This window comes from Etheostoma spectabile, chromosome 16 (genome assembly GCF_008692095.1).
Source record: "Etheostoma spectabile isolate EspeVRDwgs_2016 chromosome 16, UIUC_Espe_1.0, whole genome shotgun sequence".
Lineage (NCBI taxonomy): Eukaryota > Metazoa > Chordata > Actinopteri > Perciformes > Percidae > Etheostoma > Etheostoma spectabile.
Window position 1 is genome coordinate 17659199 of NC_045748.1, and position 18876 is coordinate 17678074.

Genomic DNA, 18876 nt, shown 5'->3' on the forward strand with positions numbered 1-18876 from the left:
CCCAGGCTCCCTCCAGGATCCTTGCGAGAGTGAAGATCTGATCCACATCCAGGACAGAATATGCATTGCTCCTCTTCAACCCAAGGTTTGACTATCGGCCAAACCCTCCTTCCCAACACCTTGGAGTAGACTTTACCAGAGAGGCTGAAAAGTGTGACACCCCTATAACATGCCCACACTCTTTGGTCCCCCTTTTTGAAGAGGGGAACCACCGCCCCAGTCTGCTACTGCCTAGGCACCATCCCAGACCTCCATGCAATGTTGAAGAGGTGTGTCAACGAAAACAGCCTCTCCACACCCAGAGCATTTCTGGACAGATCTAATCAATCCCTGGGGTTTTGCCACTGTGGAGCTGTCTAACTACCTTAGCAACTTCCACCAGGAAAATTTACAACAATCCCCCATCATCCTCCAGCACTGCCTCTACCATAGAGGGCGTGTTAGCCGGATTTAGGAGTTCCTCAAAGTGCTCCTTCCACCGCCCTATTACCTCCTCAGTTGAGGTCAACAGGATCCCATCCTTACTGTACACAGCTTGGATGGTTCCCCACTTCCCCCTTCTGAGGTGGTGAACGGTTTTCCAGAAGCATCTTGGTGCCGACCAAAAGTCCTTCTCCAAACTTCTCCCACACCCACTGCTTTGCCTCTTTCACGGCAGAGGCTGCAACCCTTCAGGCCCTCCGGGCCCTTTGGTACCTTGCATATGACAATGACATCTTCTGTAAATTTTCAAAGCAAAATTTAGTGAAGTTGCTTAGGATACATTTGTCATTACATACATTATTACACATAGCACACGGAGACATCAATCATGTGTGAGTCAAGCTACATGTTTATCTTTTGATAGACAGGCAGCGTTTCCCTTCCCTCCAAACTGTTGCATGGCAAGATTTTTCCACAGTGAACGACAAGTGCTAGAAGTTTGGTTTGCAAAGAATGAGAAATGGTTGAGACGGAGATGAAAAAGAAGCTTCACTTTCTTTGTGAAGGTGAAGTTGCCACCCTTGTCACTCTGATGCTGAAGACACTTATTACAAAAAGGATAAGATACATTAAGGGGGCAAAGAGACAAAACCCATTTTTGATAGATACTCTGTACAAACTCCTCATCGCCGCTCACCTCTCAAACCAAGACAACACCACAACATGAATAATTTGTGGATCTGGCAGCCCACAAGGCTCACAGGCACAAATACAACCATATGTCCGTGTAATTATCTCCTTGGTGCCCACACGGTAGCTTTTACTGGGTAGTTGAGTCAACAAACATCATAAAGGCCGTTTCTTCCCTCATAGTGAGTAGCCATGAGACAGTGAGCCAGAATGTTGAGGTGAAGGGTTAAGCTGCTCAAGGTGAATGAGAAGAACCTTATTATTTTCCTAAAATCTGCTTTTATTTAGCTCCCAACATTGAATTTAGTGTTTTCTTTTTTATTATTTTCTGTTCAGGTGTGTTGATGTGTGGGAGAGGTTTGTATGTGTTTCTGGGTTTTAAAACCATTTGCAAGGACATGGTGGCATTGACACACCAATGGTTATTCGGATACTCTGTTAATAATGTTGCATTTGTTTGTTACTATGTTAAATTAACTACACCACTCCACCCTGAAACACTGAAAATTGCGACAGCATTTACTAATTCAGTGTAGTGGGAACAGTTCAAAGGGCCAATGAATGGTGGTTTACTAGTAATCCTCAACCTGCAAAAAAAAGATGGAGTGGATCTGGATGGTGTTTTCTGTAGCTGAGATAACACAGGGTTCCTTTCCCATTCGATAATGTAATTAAAAGGAGATGTTTTAGTTTTTTTTTACTTTACGGAACAAACGGAATAGCAGAACGGAACTACGTCAAGTTATGTGTCACATAAAGTAACAGATGTACTGATTTTAATCCAAACCCTCACTAGTTTTAGTGTCTAACAGCAGAGACAGTTTAGAACTAAGACGGGAGGAGTAATTTCCTGTATCTGAGTCACATTGGCTACACCACTGCCATGCCTCTTTAGGAGACTAGCGGCAGATTAAATGTATTGATTCCAATTGGAAAAGTGAACATGAACACAGATTATGATGGATTCTTTTGCCCCTCACCAAAGTAAATATTGGATTTGGACCCATTTTTCATTATTCTCCAGAATATTCTCACACTAAAATGGTATTTTCTTAGACAAACACATCAGGAGAAAATTAACTTTGTTCGACAATTGTTTCTGTCTCAGGTAACAAACTTGCATAATGTTTGAAATGCTAAATAGGGCTTTTAACTGTGTTAGCATAGCTTGCAAAAGAAAATAATAATAAATGATTCAATTATAACTTTTCATCAACCCACACGACGTTCACCACACTTTTAAACAAGGCCATGCCCCTTTAGGAAACAAAGTGTGTACCGTTTCATATCAGTGGCGCAGTATGTAATGTGCTATCTTTAGGTATGTCTTTGCTGAAACCTAACAGTGACTGTTTCACAATGTTAACAATATGTAAAAAACCACAACCGTTACGTTCTCTGGTTTAGATATGGTGATGGAAAACCCTCCTGTGGGTTATATTTCTTTAAGAGGGTAGGAATACCCAACCTCTATTGTCATATGGTTTGAACGACTTCTTAATGATCTAACGTTGACCCGCACTTTGACTAAGACCCCTCTTACACCTGCATGTACTGTATCCTGTATCTAGATATCATCTGGAAGGAGAAAAGTTGTTAATGCTGCTGTAGATGTAGAGAAAGTATCATGAGAGGAATTCTACTGGAGAGACCAGACCACATGTCAGCCTCGGTGAAAGCTACAGACAACCCCTTCCTTGGTGAAGTAAGACAAGTTGAGCCTATACAGCTACATCATAAGAAAGTTTATTGAGACCAAATTGAAAATCCGAAGCCCTATAATAAGATGGCAGTGTCCAGACAGCAGCATATTGTCATCAATAATAGCATCCATATTTTATATATATATATACAGTATGTAAATACTATAGTATTCATCAAACCTCATTCTTTATCTTGATCTGACAACAAACAAACAAAGTGTTTGCTACTAATAACAAACTTGAAGTGCAATACAATACTGGAGTCCCTCCTTTACTATGATATTTGATTGCTTTCTTGTCTATTTTTATCCCTTCTAATATACACCGAAGAGGCTCCTTACTTTTTCTCGTGTTTTTGCCTACAGTTTTTGACAAACGTCTTGATTTCCTTTGATGCCGACTTCCTCAGATGTACCGTATAACTGTCGTAATTGTTTTTGGGAAATGCAAGAAATTAAATAAAGAAAATGTAATTTGCTAGGCACTTGTATGATACTACATGCACCTGCAAGCTTGTGGCAATTGTGTCAGGTGGAACTGAGTTTTGAGGTACTCATTCTGGAAGGCTTCTGCTTAATCTACTGTGGCTTGGGCTACATTTAGATTGCTCCGTTTTGGTTTGAAAAAAAAAAAAATCTTTTGCTACGTTTACACCTCGCATTCACACTGCTCTGACGTTTTAGAGCCCCTAAACCAGAGAAATTCTTGTTTTTAACATTACCATGGCAACTACCAGCTATGGGCGGAGAATACATGCTGCCTCCGGTTTACCCCGGCACTTGCATGTCCAGTATATGAAATATTTATGAGATATGCAGTTTGGGCGTGTTCATTTAAATTGAGATCAGTTCTTCTACTGGAGCTAAAAAAAGTGTGTGCACAGAGATCACTTTTGATTCAAAACTCCAAAACGTAGCAATGTAAATGTAGCCTTGGATTGTTCGTTGCTTTGGACAAAAAGCATCTGCCAAAAAAAAAATGTTACTGTAACATTGTTGAGTGTTGCATATTTGATCAATTAATTCACAGGCTTGGTGATTATGTTTTGTATCAAGAACTAACTTTTCTTCACACATTGCGGTCTACCCGGGAAGTTTTGCTCTTGTTCACACATTGGTGCCTTAGCAGAAGGAATTTAGCACCAAAGATGCATGTGGAAGTGGAGGTTCTTAAAGCCTCAGTGATTTTTTTTGTCTACTAGTGACTTAGTAGACATAAGGTGAGCATGTTTGGGAGATTGCGGAGGCTTTGCGTGTGCGTGCTTAGACTTACCTGTGGGTTTATGTTTACCTTTGTGTGGGTATGTGTTTGTTGGTGTGAGTCAGTGAACATGCATACACGAGTGTGATCACTCCTGAGGCAGTCGCTCTCTGCTCAATAACTCACATGGCAAGGAAGGACCTAAAAGACCCTAGCCTAATATCAGCAAATGTCAGAGAGGCTCAAAACTGACTACCTGTTGTTTGACTGGAAAGAGAGAGAGACAGAGAGAGAGAAAGAGGTGGATTGGTTGAGGCAGCGATAAGGGTTGAGAAGAAAAATAAATGGAAAGAGAAAAGGCTATACCCAAGAAGCAAAACTGAGCGAAAATTAGAGAGCGAGACTCGTGGAAATCGTAACTGTGAGAGAAATGCAAACGAGAAAAAACACAGATAGCAGTGGGGCAGTAAATGAATCTTTTTAAGCATGCTGGACTGTGAGGCAGTAGTCAGACACATGTGTAGTTAAACCACACAGGAGAGTAAATGAAAACAAGGCATATGAACAGCTTAAACTGTGTACCAAAACTCATTTCACATCTTTATTTAACAACAAACAGCAATGTTTCAATCCATGATGGATCTTTGGCAGGTCAAACAATTACCACCCTGTGTTAACATTTACAGTATATATTGACAGCAAATATTAGCTTGCCTGGCGTGGATCACCTGCGGCCTGTTGGCATTTGTCCTTTAAGAACATCATTTGTATTGATATTTCCATGACAAGTAGATAAAGTACCCATAACCAGTCAACCAAAGTACACATAGCTATTAAGACCTCACACAAAATAGCATTCTCTTTGCTGATCATAGGGGCTAAGCATGTGTTTCCAAATCACATTGGTAGGCCTACTTAGTTTCATAAACCGTCACATTAAAAGACTGCATGGAGATAAATCCCGGTACCAGTATTTGTGGATGATTTCATCTTGACATTCTTGGCCAAAGAAAGTGTTTTATTGGAATTGTATACATTTTGTGAATTAATGGCATGATCATTTAACAGTTATGTATTGTACCTTTTGAAAACAACACATTTTTTCAACATTTTGATAACAAGATAAGGCAAGGATCCTGCTTGTTAAAGACTGACAGCCCTTGTTCATATGCTCATTCTATTCCATGCATTAAAAAAAAGCTTTGCGTATTAGCCAACATTGTCACAACCATTGATTAATAGGTATGTCATGTTTAAAAAAAACAAAAACAAAAACACACGATCTGGAGAAATACCCATTTTTCCAGAATGTGGTCCTCATTCTGAAAGGCAATTTAAAGAGTGGGTTCCACAGTGCAACTTTACAACTAGTTGTATTAGTCCCCAAAGAGAGCTGAGGTGTTTTCTAAAGTGTTCTCCAAACCGTTGCAGTTCATGTTTTATTTTTTTAAGTGTTTGCCACCTGTTGTCTTACTAAAGTAGTTTCACATAGTCGTGTTCAACTAAAGGGGATATTCATCATTAAAATTAAAGTGTATTTGATATTGATTAAACAGCCTCTTCATTTTGCCACTTAGAGACTTTGCCATTACACAGAAAATGTGAAAGGGTTTTCAATTTAATCTGTTTTTTTGTAAAGCAAAATCCCTCTCAATTCAACTTTCACCTTATAAAGTTCCAAATTGTTTATTTCAAATACATTATACAATCAGAAACAATGACAAAGATTTTTTGGTATTTAATTAGCTAAGCTGGCGAGGCTGCTGTGCTCTTGTGCTAGACTGATAAAATCACTTGCACGTGCAGCAGCAGTCAGTGAATCAATAGAAGACTGGAGGGTGAAAAATGAGAATATGCAGGATAAAGCAATAAACGCTCAGCCTCAGAATGAGAGGGAGTTGCTTCACAGTCCAAAATGGCTTTAGCTGCCTCCCTCTTTCACTAAAGGAAAACGGCATGGAGTAAATTGTGGACCAGGGCTAAATCCTAAATTAGTGGCTAGATGTTTTTTGTATTGATTAATGAACTGCTGCTGCAGCAGGGAACTGCAGGGTGGAGCACTTGTAATTTTGTATCACCTCTGGACTAATATCTGGCTTAACTCTTCCCCTTCCACATACTTCTCTCCTTATAACTACACCCTGCTTTTTCATGTGCTGTAAATTTACCATTCATAAATTATTCATAACTATCAATTTGTAAATAGATGCCAGCTTCAAGCCATTTTTCAGTTTTATTCAACTATACGACGTTTGCTATGTTGAGGATTCGCCCCAACACTCACCTCTGCAAGGCCATACACATACTATAAGGCAGCTCTGTGAGGTATTTTTCAGAACCTGCATGGTAATATAAGAAAGCGCTCGGCTTCAGATAGTCATATGACATTGATGGACAGAATACCAGATAACATAACAGTTAAGCACGCCTCCATGTCAGTCACATCACGCTGTAATTACACTGTAAAATGAAAGAATAAAAAAGACTTCCTCACCGTCTTGGCCCATTACTGCTGATCAAATACAAGATGATGGGACTGGAGAAAAAGTGTAATAGCGTAAAAGTAATTCATGTATTCATGTATCAGGGAAGCAGAAAATACCAGGCCTTGATAAAAGTGGTATTTCTTTTGGTAGAGAAAGGATGTTGGCTTTAGTCAACGCTTGTACACAAAGATGCACACTCAAACACTTGATAAATAAACTCATATAAATACACCAAGGTCCTCTATTCAAGCTTCAGAGCTAATTCTTGTTTTATGTTTGTGGTATTGGGCAAAGATTCCAAGTTGTGAATTTCTCTGCCCACAATCACCATTCTGGCAGCGCACAATTTAAAAGGCTAAAGGCAGTTTTTTCTATAGTTTTTATCAAAAATATTACTTGTCTGAGTCTTATGACTTTCTAGTAAGTTATCTTTATTTGTCAGAATAGAAGATGGTCAAATTGCTCTGCCTCTTGATTGCTGTGCCAAGTAAGGATAATATAACATCCAGTTGTGTAGTCTGTGTTCCTCTATCAAATTCTCGGAAGTGCTGCTCTGCTTTCAATGTGATGACACGAGAATCTGTCAGGATCAGAGTTTTTAACTGCTGGTAAAGGGCTTATCGTAACACTGGAGTGTTTGTGTGTGAGCGAAGAGAACGAGGGAGACAGAGAGTGAAATGGAAGGGGCGGTGGAGAGACACAAAAGTTTGTCAGGACACAAATGGGGGGTTTGAAGAAAGTAAGAAAGGGCAAGTGGATTAATAAGAAGTAGAAAAGCAATGGCTCTAATCAGTTGTGCAGCTAGCTGGCCTTCCTGCCCCCTCACTCTGCATTACTAAGCTTCATCTCTATGGTAATGCTCCCAGCGACCAGAGTTCATTTCCACAATTTCCTCAGGCAGGCCAACAGAGATATCAAGGTACCAAAAAAACACTCACTTTGTATTTCAATTGTATGCATGACCCAGGAGAATAAAAGTGAGGTTGAATGTGTGTGTGTGCGTGTGTGTGCGTGTAGGGTAGAGAGTGGCAAAAACAATGAGTTACACTTTTCATATCATTCCATTCAACTTGTCTCTGTGTCCCTGCACTGAGTCATATTTCAAATTCCAATGAGTTGTGGCTAAATTAGATTCTGTGTGAAACATGCTACAGTACATATCTGACCGGGACCACAGTAATGACTACAGAGTTTGATTGGCCCGGCAGCATCGTGCTACTTAGAAATTGGTCTATTGTCTACAGCGGCAATCACATACAAACCCAAAAGCGCATGCATACAATCACTCTTGTACATGGACACCAACTCCACATTGTGCTCTCCATCAGAGGCTATTTTATTGACAGCATTGTCTTCCAAGCCTAATCAATAGTGGCCATGAAAAGTCACCAGATCTCCTCCTCTCAGTGGAATCATTTATCAACTGAGCAGTGGCTCCAGCTATAATGAGAGATTGTAACAAGTCTCAAGGTAAACATCTCTGATTGTTTTATTACGCTGTGGATTAGCCTGTTTTCGGATGCTGTCCTTAAATAACTCTTTAATTCTTCATCGGGGGCCTGTGCCCTAGGTGACACCGGGTGCTTTATCTTTGTTATGACTCATCCGACAAGGCCCGACTCGCACCAAGCGTTTATTCAAATAACAGATATTACAGCTATTAAGCATATTACATGCAATTGGATCGGCTACACGTCCCAGCTCTCATAAATCTTTGATTGTTCCGGCCAACAAATTGGTAGCAAGTTCTCAAGGGCAAGTGTGACAACATTTTTAAAGTAATGGTGGGAAAAAACAGGAGGAGACCCAGTTGGATTGATTAATAATGTGATGTACCTGAAATGTTTAATTCAGAGATTATATGGCGTTGTGTATAATTTAAATACATTTATTTCATAATAAATGTGTATGTCTTACATTTTAAGTTTTATCTTCCTTTAAATATTAAAAGCTGGGTTCAAGTCAACTGGGACCAAAATCTGCAACACAGTTTTTCACAGTTTTTCAGGCAATACTTTTTCTGTATTATTCCACCAAAAGCTATCCACAGATTTTGAGGTAAAGTAACATGCTTCTTGTTTTTGACACAAATTAAATTAAATTCCCCGTTACTTGTCATGGACAGCAATCTCAGAGACTGATGTTTAAAAACCAGGGCGAATAAAGTACAAACAGGGCAGTTAATTGAGTCATTTATGGTGTACTGTAACTGCTGACTATAATTGTTTGTCAAATTCCAAACAAATTTTGAGATATTTGACATTTTTACACAGCCTGCATATTCCACATAGCCAGTTTGCCTTTGTATGATGCTGAATAACAAAAACTGTGGATTTGAACTCAAGTGAACATTCTAGGCTCTGTTTTAATTTGTGCATATTGTGTACATGTTGTGGTAGAGACATCTGTTTTGACCAAGGCCCTTTCATTCATCTGTGCTGCCTTTTGTTGCACACTTCCCTTTCAAATGCAGGGTAATTATCCCATTTAGGGATGAATCCAAACAGCATGGCAGCCATAGAAATCCCAAACAAGCTGTGTCATGCTGGATGTCACATTTTCTGTTAGTTGTTTTCCAACTCTTGTGTATGTGGAGGGAGAAGATTGGGATGAGACCACTGATGAACGCACACCACATGATTAGTACAGGTATTATCCACTTGCAGCTGTTCCATGGTATCTTTAAAAATAAAATCTAGATAGATGTAGCATTGTAGAGTGCTTTTCTCATAACGTTTCATTTTATTTTCGATGTGTCGGCAAATCAACGAGACAGCTTTTGTCAGCATCATTTACAAGTATTTTCCCATTTTGTTGTTAACTTGTTTTCTTCTACTTCTAGTCACAAGATCTGGTTAATGGCAGGGGCTGTTTCTATAAAACTGTTTTTGAAAGATTGATCGCTTAGAAAAAAAATGTTTGTCTTGTCAATCCAGCAAGTCATGATCTCCCTCTATATTTCAAGCAAAGTTATTTCTTTCTCCATCTTGGTCTTGGTTTGTGCATCCACTCTGACACCCTTTCAACTTACCCAGAATGCTGCGGCCCTGCTTGTCTTCAGCCACCATAAATTCTCCAACATAACCTCACTCCTATCTGCACTGCACTGGCACCCAGTGGCTGCTCACATACAGTTCAAAGTACTGTTGTTAGCTTACAAGGCTACCAAGGGCACAGCACCTCACATGTCTCCAGATCATGATTCATCCCCACACTCTCAAACTCAACAGCTTCTGCTTCACTGTCCCTCCCTTCTCTGTGGTAAACTGGCCATCGCTCTAACCTGTCCTGACTCTTCAACTCCTCCACAGGTTGGACTTCTTCTCTCCTCTGGCATCCCAGTGGAGAAGTAATCTTTCCACCTCAGTCACTACTGCAAATCACTTCCTCTCTGACACATTCTGGAAAGTCTATCGTCTGCCTCCAGCTCACCTCTGAACTCCAGCTCTGTGCCCTACCTGACCCCTCATATGCTGCGTCAAACACACACGTCAGCTAGACATGTGTTGTTGTTGGTACTGCGTAATTTAATTCTTATGTGCGCTCCTGTGTATTAACTGAACATAATTGCTGAGGGATCAACATGTCTTGCAGTTGATGATTTAAAATTTTCTCTTTACGCTCTGGACTCTTCCACAAACTGCGCTTTGAATCAATTTGTGCCGTCCAACACACCAAATTTGTTTTTTGTTTTTTCCTTTGAGTCCAACAGAGCACAACAACAGAACCCTGCAGGCTGCACATAAAGTGCAGTGACATAAACACACTGAAACACTGATGTCCCTGGCCCTCCTGATGCCATTAGTCTTTTCTTTGGCACAGATAAAGAGCAGCCTCTAGTGGTGAAGGTCATGATTGTTCTTTTCCTATCATTCAGTTAGTTATTTATTCATCATTACTGAAAGTGCAGAATCTCTGATTTCACGGTGTCATAACATCTGCACTCCAGTGTTATGCTGTAAGTGGTCACTATAGTGTGGCAGGATGCAGTTCAGTGCTGGATCATTTGACAGGATTGTGTGAACGGTGTATGACTATTAAAAAGTAATAGACTGACATTAAAATTTGGATGGGTAAATATATTTGGCCTTCAACTCCACCAACCTTGGTTCACAATTGCTAACTTATATCTATATTAAAGTTTAGCTTGTTAGCAATTGTGTTTTTATATAAAACGTTATCATTCTAGTTCCTTAAACCTAAGCCTCATATGCATTGCATCCTTGTTCTTAATTTAGGAGGCGTAACCTCAACTCAAACATATTCCCATTATTTATTTAGTTAATTGATGGTTCTGTAGAGTTTCTGCTCATGATGCAAAAGTAATTTTTTCTCATATTTTCAGTAATTTGCCAGATTTGAATTGCTGAGATATTGCATCTTAACAATGTGTTTCATGATGCATTGCACACAAATTCAGTTAATTGCTGTAAACAATTCAATTTGCCAGTGAACATTAACATTGTTCAAACTGTCTTCTGTTGTATGTATTTTACTCTTTAAAGAACTACTTCCTCTTCCAGACTTGACCTGTGAAGGTTGCACATGCTCAATTAGTAGGTGAGCCAGAACAGTGACTCTGATAATCAGAATATAGCTTTTGCAAGCTGCTAGGTACCAGGTTTTGTATGTATATTCAATACTAGTTTCCTCTGGGAATTAGGCAGTCTTTGTTAGTGCTTGCATCAGTCCACAAAGGCTGCTTCTAAATTATTGGAAAAGAGCATCCTGCGTGGCTTACAGTTTGCTGAAACAGTTTCCTCATTGTTTTGGGGAACTGTTCGAAGCCAAAAGGTATAGTCGTCTAAAAACTATGGATGCACTATAAATTATCTTCTGAACTAATGAGTTGGCTGTCCCACAATTGTAAGATCGGATTTTGTGAATAACAGTGTGTGCTGATTCAAACCCGTAGAGTAGACCTAGATTTAGTCACTGGTAGTTGATACAATGTTCACTCTAAATGGTGTACAGTATATAGCATACTGCTATGGTTCCAGGGTTCCAAAGAGTTCAGTCAAAGCTCATATGTTCATTATTGGTATTTTGGTTCCTGGTAGGTCACGTGTGTTCTTCTATTCAGTAAAGATGCCACAATCTTTGGCAGCGGGGTGAAGGAAAATGTGACAGGAAAAAAACATGAAGGAACCAAAGAGATGCCATTGAAACCACCAGTAGCCTTTTTGTTGACTAGATGAGCCTTGAGGTTGTAGATAATGAACTACAAATGTAGTGAGTATTTTTCCAATCAGTTCTGCTGTGAGAGGATAAGGTTTCTACACGGACAAAACAGCACAAGAGCCAATTACCTCAGACAATGTTTAGATAAGCACCACTCAATATCAGTTATACAATATACTCAGTCAAACCTATGCATTAGCATGTTCTCAGCCACAAACAGACACAGGGATTTGAAATTAGGTGACTTGATAGCCCTCATGCCTATTATAAACTCAGTTAGACAGACCCACATTGAAACACACAGAGAGAGGCACGAAAACCGTTTTCTAAATTGACTTGTAGATAGCATAGCTCTTATCTGCACCTATCACCGGAATGCCTGTGATTTGGAGGAGAGAGCAAGTGTAGCTGGGATAATGAATAAGAGACGGAAGGGATGCAGAAAGCAAATGAAAAAAGGGTTATCGCTGGGGACTAAGCTAAATAAACAGCAAACAACATAACACTATATAGACAGAAATACTGGCATTGATGACAGCCTGTAAAACACACACACACAAAATTCTCAGTATACTTTAATATTTAGACGTATCTTTACTGTGGTTTGAACTGAATTATACACCGAGGGCAGGAAGAGACATGAGAGAAAGGGAGAGGAGAAATACAAGAGTTGGATCTAAAACATAGTTGGCCTTGAATATTTGTACCACCAGATACAATTTGTAAATTGTGTGTTTTAGAGATTCACATTTAAATGGGAAGAGTTGGCCACTTGTAGGCTCAAGTAGGATTGGAGGCCTGTTTGGCCAGGAGGGAGCCGAATGTCCACTGCCCTTAATAAGCACACATGGGTACTGAATGAAACATGAGTAAATACACAAGTTTGCTCGCATTGCCCCGGCAAGTGTGGTGTGGTGGTTTGTAGATTAAGTGTGGTCAGGCTGTGTAGGCGAGTGTGTGTAAAATAATTGTCCGGGTACCTGAGATTTTAGATTGGTCTTAATCTAGAAGAGCTAATCCTGGTTTAAAAAATGTTATGTCTTAAATTCAGCAAATTGAGTCTTTGATAAAGTTCAATTACTGTTACAGCCACCTGTGTTAGTCCTCATTAGTGGCAGTATGAACACACAGCTCTGGCCTGAGCTGCTTGTGAGACCTAAAACAGATTCAAAAAGATAATTTAATGGAATTGGAGCAGTCAAATTAGAAATTTGAAACAGGAGAATGAACATGAATATGTTATATCACTGTGAAAGACACTGTGTAAGAGAGTGTTTCAGTTGTTATATTTTGTAGATATACATTGATATGGTGAATTGTTATTGCATGCTGGTTTTTGTACATTTTAAACAAAAAAACTCAGTGGAATTGTACATACATTATTAAACAAGGTATAATGTGTTTACAAATTTCCAGCAATTTGCCTAAGCTAGGGTAACCAGCTGCTGGCTTTAGCCTTACATTGAACAGACATGAGAGAGTGGTATTAATGTTCACGTATTTCCCATAATGTCTCTGTATTTCTTAAATGCAATTAAAAACACCTGTGCTTTACTATGAGAAGTCAAAATGTCTGCTGTGAAAAAGGCCTGTTTTGTGTGTAAATGTTATTTTGGTTAAGGGTAAATACAACCAGCATGTCCAGCAAAACTCCAGTTAAATAATAAAGTATGTTAAAAAAAAAATATTATCCAGCTGGGTACTCAAATTCACACTGGTAGCTGTTCTTTTATAGACCTTTACTCACAGCAGACCTTTTGACGTGAAAAGCACAGGTGTAACTAATAAGGATGAATAATAATGGCTCTATTCCGTGTAAGTCTCAGTAAGCAGTATCATTGGGTTAGCACACAGATTAGCATGTCCCTGGAGCACCTAAGAATGCAGTGACTATTAGTGATATACCTGTGTTAAAAAGTCAAATGTCTGCCTTAAGGAAGTTCTGGAGGTTTACTGCTTGTTAAGCTTTAGCTTGTTAAGTCAACTTGAATGTCAATATGTTGCTCCTGGGTGAGATAGGTTAGCCATGGCCAGCTGATTGGGATGATCTTTTTTGAAACACAAGCAACCGGCTCATCTTGTTAACGTCATTGGTATGTTTGGGTTATAGTCATCTAGATAAGTGTTTCTGCTTTTAATGAGCTGCCGGCAGAATAGATGCGTAAAACTCCCTTCCTGTCACATATACATAAATACACAGACACGCACACGGACAAACTCAGACCAAGGAACTGTGGTCTCACAGGACCACGTAAACAGAAATCTTTGGGATTGACACTTTGACTCTTCTGAATTTCATGTTTCACCCCTTACCTGTGCAAAAATGGACAGATACTCCAACAATCTACACTTGCCATCAATGATTTTTCCTCAACGGTAGAAGAAGGAGAAGGTTAAGGACATTTAAAGATTTGTATATGCACTCAGACATTGCGAAGACCCGAGGCCCTAGTCTTTACTCTTTTTTTTTTTTATCTGTCAGTTTTCTTTTTGAGCAGCTCTGCAGTGAACACTCTTTTATACTGTCTCTGTTGTAACTCTACAATGTGAATGGGTTTTGTGAGCAAAGTGGCAAAAGAAGGGATCTCCATGAAGCGTGTCAAGGACAGTCCACATCTGGGCTTAAAAATCATTAAAGCTACATATCATCTTGGTCCACACGCCACCAAAGGTTCTCTGAGCCTCGGCGTGAAGCTGGCTGATTTAATTTAGCAATCAATATGTTTTCTGTGACCATAAGCCACAGTAATCTTTTTACAGCACCTCTTCTCTCCCTCTCTCCCTTCATCCTCTGCCCTTGAGTCAATCCTTCCACCGGTGCATTGTAACACCAAGGCTGTGATTGCGTCTAACAGGCTTTGTGGTTAGAGGACTCAGATAGTTAGAAAGAAAGAAAGGAACAGGATGAAAAACTGATATGAAGAAGAGTCTCTGTGGCACAAGGTTGTGCTCTGAGACTTGATCCCATAAAAGTGGATTATGGGAAACAGGTTGCTGCTGCTTGCCATGCCTTTAGAATGCAGCAAGACAACTCTTTTTGACAGGACATGTGCAACAGCTTTGGATCAACCAGAAAGGTCCATCTACTATACAAGAATTGAGTGGAACATGCACTTTTTCTCTACTTGCAAGACTACTGGTATTTAATATGCAAGTGATTTGTCCACAGTATTATGGCATAGGGCTACAAATAGATGGGAAAATGAAAAAGGCTGGGAACATGTTTAGAGCATCCGTTCAAACATATCAGCTCTGTGTGCATTAATGGGTGATCACTGTTTCCTCTCACTTGAGAGAAACAGTATGTGGGTCTTCTACTTCTATCCTTCCCTCACACTTCCTTTCACATTACATTAATTCCAGGAGATTCTAGGGGGTCTGTCTTATCTTTGCCTGCAGCTCTCCCCTGCCCTCAAACTCGGGGGCACAGCTGTTTTCTTTATTTTTCTGCCAGGCATCACACACACACACACACACACACACACACACACACACACACACACACACGTTTTGGCTTTGTACACGTTATTGATGTTGACACAACCAGTGATGAAGTCTTTAATTTATGTCACTCGCGGATGGAACGGATTACCGTAACGGCAAGAAACAGCATTTACACCTTGATGTGTGTAAATATTTTCTCAATAATAATGAGCCACCGATGAGCCAAGCACCTTAATTCTAACCTCTGTGAATCAGAGGAGAAATATCAGCAAATAAAACCTTATCATAGCAGAACTTGCAATACGGAAAAACAGAAAAACCTCCAAATCCCTATCTCTGAATGATTTAGAAGGCCAGAAGCTGGACGGGGCACTGGAACATGTCAGGACTGTAAATATTATTGTGAACTGTTGTTGAGTTGTTTTCATGCAGTTCAGAATGTGTAGCTGCACCCCTGACTGTTAAACACAACCTTCAGATAGACTAGAGGTGTGATACTTGGTAGTCACTACAACTTGTTACCTTTTGGTACTAAATGGAACAAAATGTTTGCCTTTTCTTTCTTTCTTTTCATCTTTTTCAGGGACAACAATTTTATCAAGGACTTTCCCCAGCTAGCCGATGGTCTCATGGTCATCCCCTTACCAGTAGAGGAACAATGTCGAGGGGTGTTGTCCGAGCCCCTGCCCAACCTGCAGCTCCTTACAGGTGAGGGTGTGTGAGTTTGAGGATGTGGCCTTTTTTCCTTGTCTATCTCTCCCGTTGTGAGTAATCAGTCTATTATCTTTCTATGATCCATTCATGGTCACTGGCTAAATGAACTCAGAGCTGACTACAACTAATATGACTCTCTAAAGAAGAGAGGAACGCAGCAGCATATTAAACAAATGTCTGTGAAAAAAAAGTTATGTCTCTGTCATGTGACATTTGTCCAGAGAGAAGTGACAACATGTTTTAAATAGAAAAACATTTTGTAAATGTTTTTTTTTTTTTAAACAACATGGGCTGGTCCTTTGTCATTGTGTCTTTAAACCCCAAACTCCATCTCAAAATGCTATCGCACGAATTATGCATATACATGCCCACACACATAACCGTGTGTATTGGACCTTGGAAACTCCCGTTTCGCTGTTTTGTCCTTTCCTCGACTGTTTCACCCATCTTGTGGGGGAACGGAGTCACTTAGATATTTGGCTTGAAACCTGCAACTGCACATCTGTTCCCTAATCCCTCCATTAGATAAATTGGCATTTGATCCACACTGATCCTTGAGATTTTTTACTTGGGTTCTGCTTTCACCAGAATTGGTCACACACACACACACACACACACACACACACTAAGCGTTTTTCAGCGTGCATCAATGTCTCAGGTGTAAAACGTTTTCCAGAGGCACAGGATCAAGGTTCCCGTAAGCAGTTTATTTTTTTCCCCTTGCGCTTCACTTTTGTGGCTTTAGTTCTAAAGTAGCGTGAAAGTTTGGTAATTGAATTGTAGAGAAAGGCGAGATTGCTCCTACTTCTAATGTCAGCAATCCAATTGGAGTTGTGCTATATATCTACCATTGATCGGGGAGCAGCTGGGATATGGGCTGTGATAATAAATGATGTTAAGGCACTAATGGATAACAATACAGTAGATTTGCAATAAATGGTTCAAATGAAATGATGGATTGTATTTAAGTATTCATTTATTTTGAATTGCAGAAGAATTGCCTCTTTATGGATCAGTTTTTTTAATTAGTTTTGAATTGTTAAATTGTTGTTTTCTTTCTTGCGTCTCTCCTTCTGTCTTAATTTGTCTCCTTGTTACATTGTTTCTGTCTTTCTTAGGGGATGCTCAATTCAGTGAGGCAGTGGGTTATCCTATGGTTCAACAATGGAGAGTGCGCAGCAATCTGTACAAAGTCAAACTCAGCTCCATCACTTTGTCTACAGGTCAATGTCTGAATAATCTGACCATGTTATTTCTTAACACCGATCAATGTCTTTGAACTAGCCTACACAACTTTGATGTATATTCTACATATTTTCAGTCTTATCTGTCTTTCAATCTCTTTATTTGTGTATCTGTCTGCCCTTGATACATCCTGATTTTGACAATAATTGCACATTTCTAACAACCCACTCACATCATACGGCTGACCTTAATATCCAACCCATCTTTCTAACAAAATCATAATTCCCCTCTCCTTCTTGACCTGGTAGGCTTTTCTAAGGTGCTGAAGACACTGTCAGCAGAGAGCACACGTGAGGAGCTGCTGGCTTTTCTCCAGCAATATGGCAGCCACTACGTGTCTGAGGCCCTGTATGGCTCTGAGCTCAGCTGCAGCATCTACTTCCCCAGCAAGAAGGCCCAGCAGCAGCTCTGGCTGCAGTACCAGAAAGGTGAGCATGCTGACACACAGGAAGGAAATAATGTATAAAGGCTGAATTCTAGAGGAATGAATGGAGATGCCATCCTCACATTCTGTATATTGAGGTTTATATGACATATCATTGGTCATTTTTCCAAGTGTGAATGGCGATGAATAGACCATATTTTGAGAAATTGTTAAAATTGTGATAACTTCAGGAGGATTGGGCTACAATCAAATGTAACCAAGACAAAATAACTTTTTCCTAAATCAAAGCAATCAACCGAATATCATTTCACAGTGAACAGAAGTAGAGCAGGATTTACTGTAGTTTAACTGGTAGGGGATTACTTTGTCTGACTATGAATTAAACTAGGTTATTTTTAAATACTTTATCATGCCTTAATACGCCTCCTGGTTAAAAGGCAGCATAAGCTGCATGAATTGAATTAAGCATCAGTGTAACTTAACATCCCAAAAGCATCTTGCAGCACTGTTCCATTTAAATTGTGTTTTTTAATCCTGTTTTTTCATGATGCAAGTGCTGATTTTCAGCTTAGCCATTTAATGCCTTTGATTCAGGCCTGGTTTTCAAAATACATATCATTATGGACTTGCTCACCTTGTAGGAAGAAAATAAAAACAGATTTTAGGTGAAGGAGGCCAGGATTGGACCCCCCCCCCCCTTTAAAAGGAGGAATTTATCACATCTCTACACTAGGTGGTTTTAGTGATGAGCATGCCTCTGGTCTGAAAGGTGAGTTGACCTGAAAGAAAATGCTGTATTCACTAGTACACTAACAGTGGTAGAAGGTATTGACTTGTGCTTTACTAGATCATCTCAATTGTTGCTACGTTTTACATCTACTCCACTCACTATATTTTGGAGTGTATTGTGTATATATTTAGCTGCTAATTATTTTCTAAAGATTTATGATGACATTTTAGCCCTTCATTAGATAAGACAGATTTAGACATGAAAGGAGAGAGGGGGGAATGACATGCAGCAAAGGGCCTAGATAATCTGCAGCTGTTGCATCAAGGACTAAGCCTCTATATATGGGTGCTCACTCTACCAGGTGTGCTACCCAGCCACCTGCTAATTATGTAAGAGATAAAGATTTGACATACAGAACCTATGATTGGCTTAAAAAAAACATTGTGACAGATCAAACTAACCACATTACACTACAACATTACAATGCTTACACGTTGATGCCTCAATATTATTTCAATAATATAATATTAATATGACAGGGACCGTCCTGCAGCATAGATTTCCTTATTTTTGATACTCTTACATGTTGCTTATAAAGCTTCTGTACTTTTACTTTATGTATGTGTATATATATATATATATATATATATATATATATATACACACATACATATA

The 18876-nt window shown here is 39.6% G+C and overlaps 1 protein-coding gene across 1 annotated transcript in view; it reads left to right on the forward strand.

Annotated features, from left to right (window-relative positions):
- Positions 1–18876, forward strand: part of astn2 (astrotactin 2) — a 285511-nt gene that overhangs the window by 193602 nt on the left and 73033 nt on the right. Inside the window, exons 14-16 of the mRNA XM_032540394.1 lie at positions 15711–15835; positions 16960–17064; positions 17335–17514. Coding sequence (XP_032396285.1) covers positions 15711–15835; positions 16960–17064; positions 17335–17514 — 410 coding nt within the window. The remainder of the gene's footprint in view (positions 1–15710; positions 15836–16959; positions 17065–17334; positions 17515–18876) is intronic.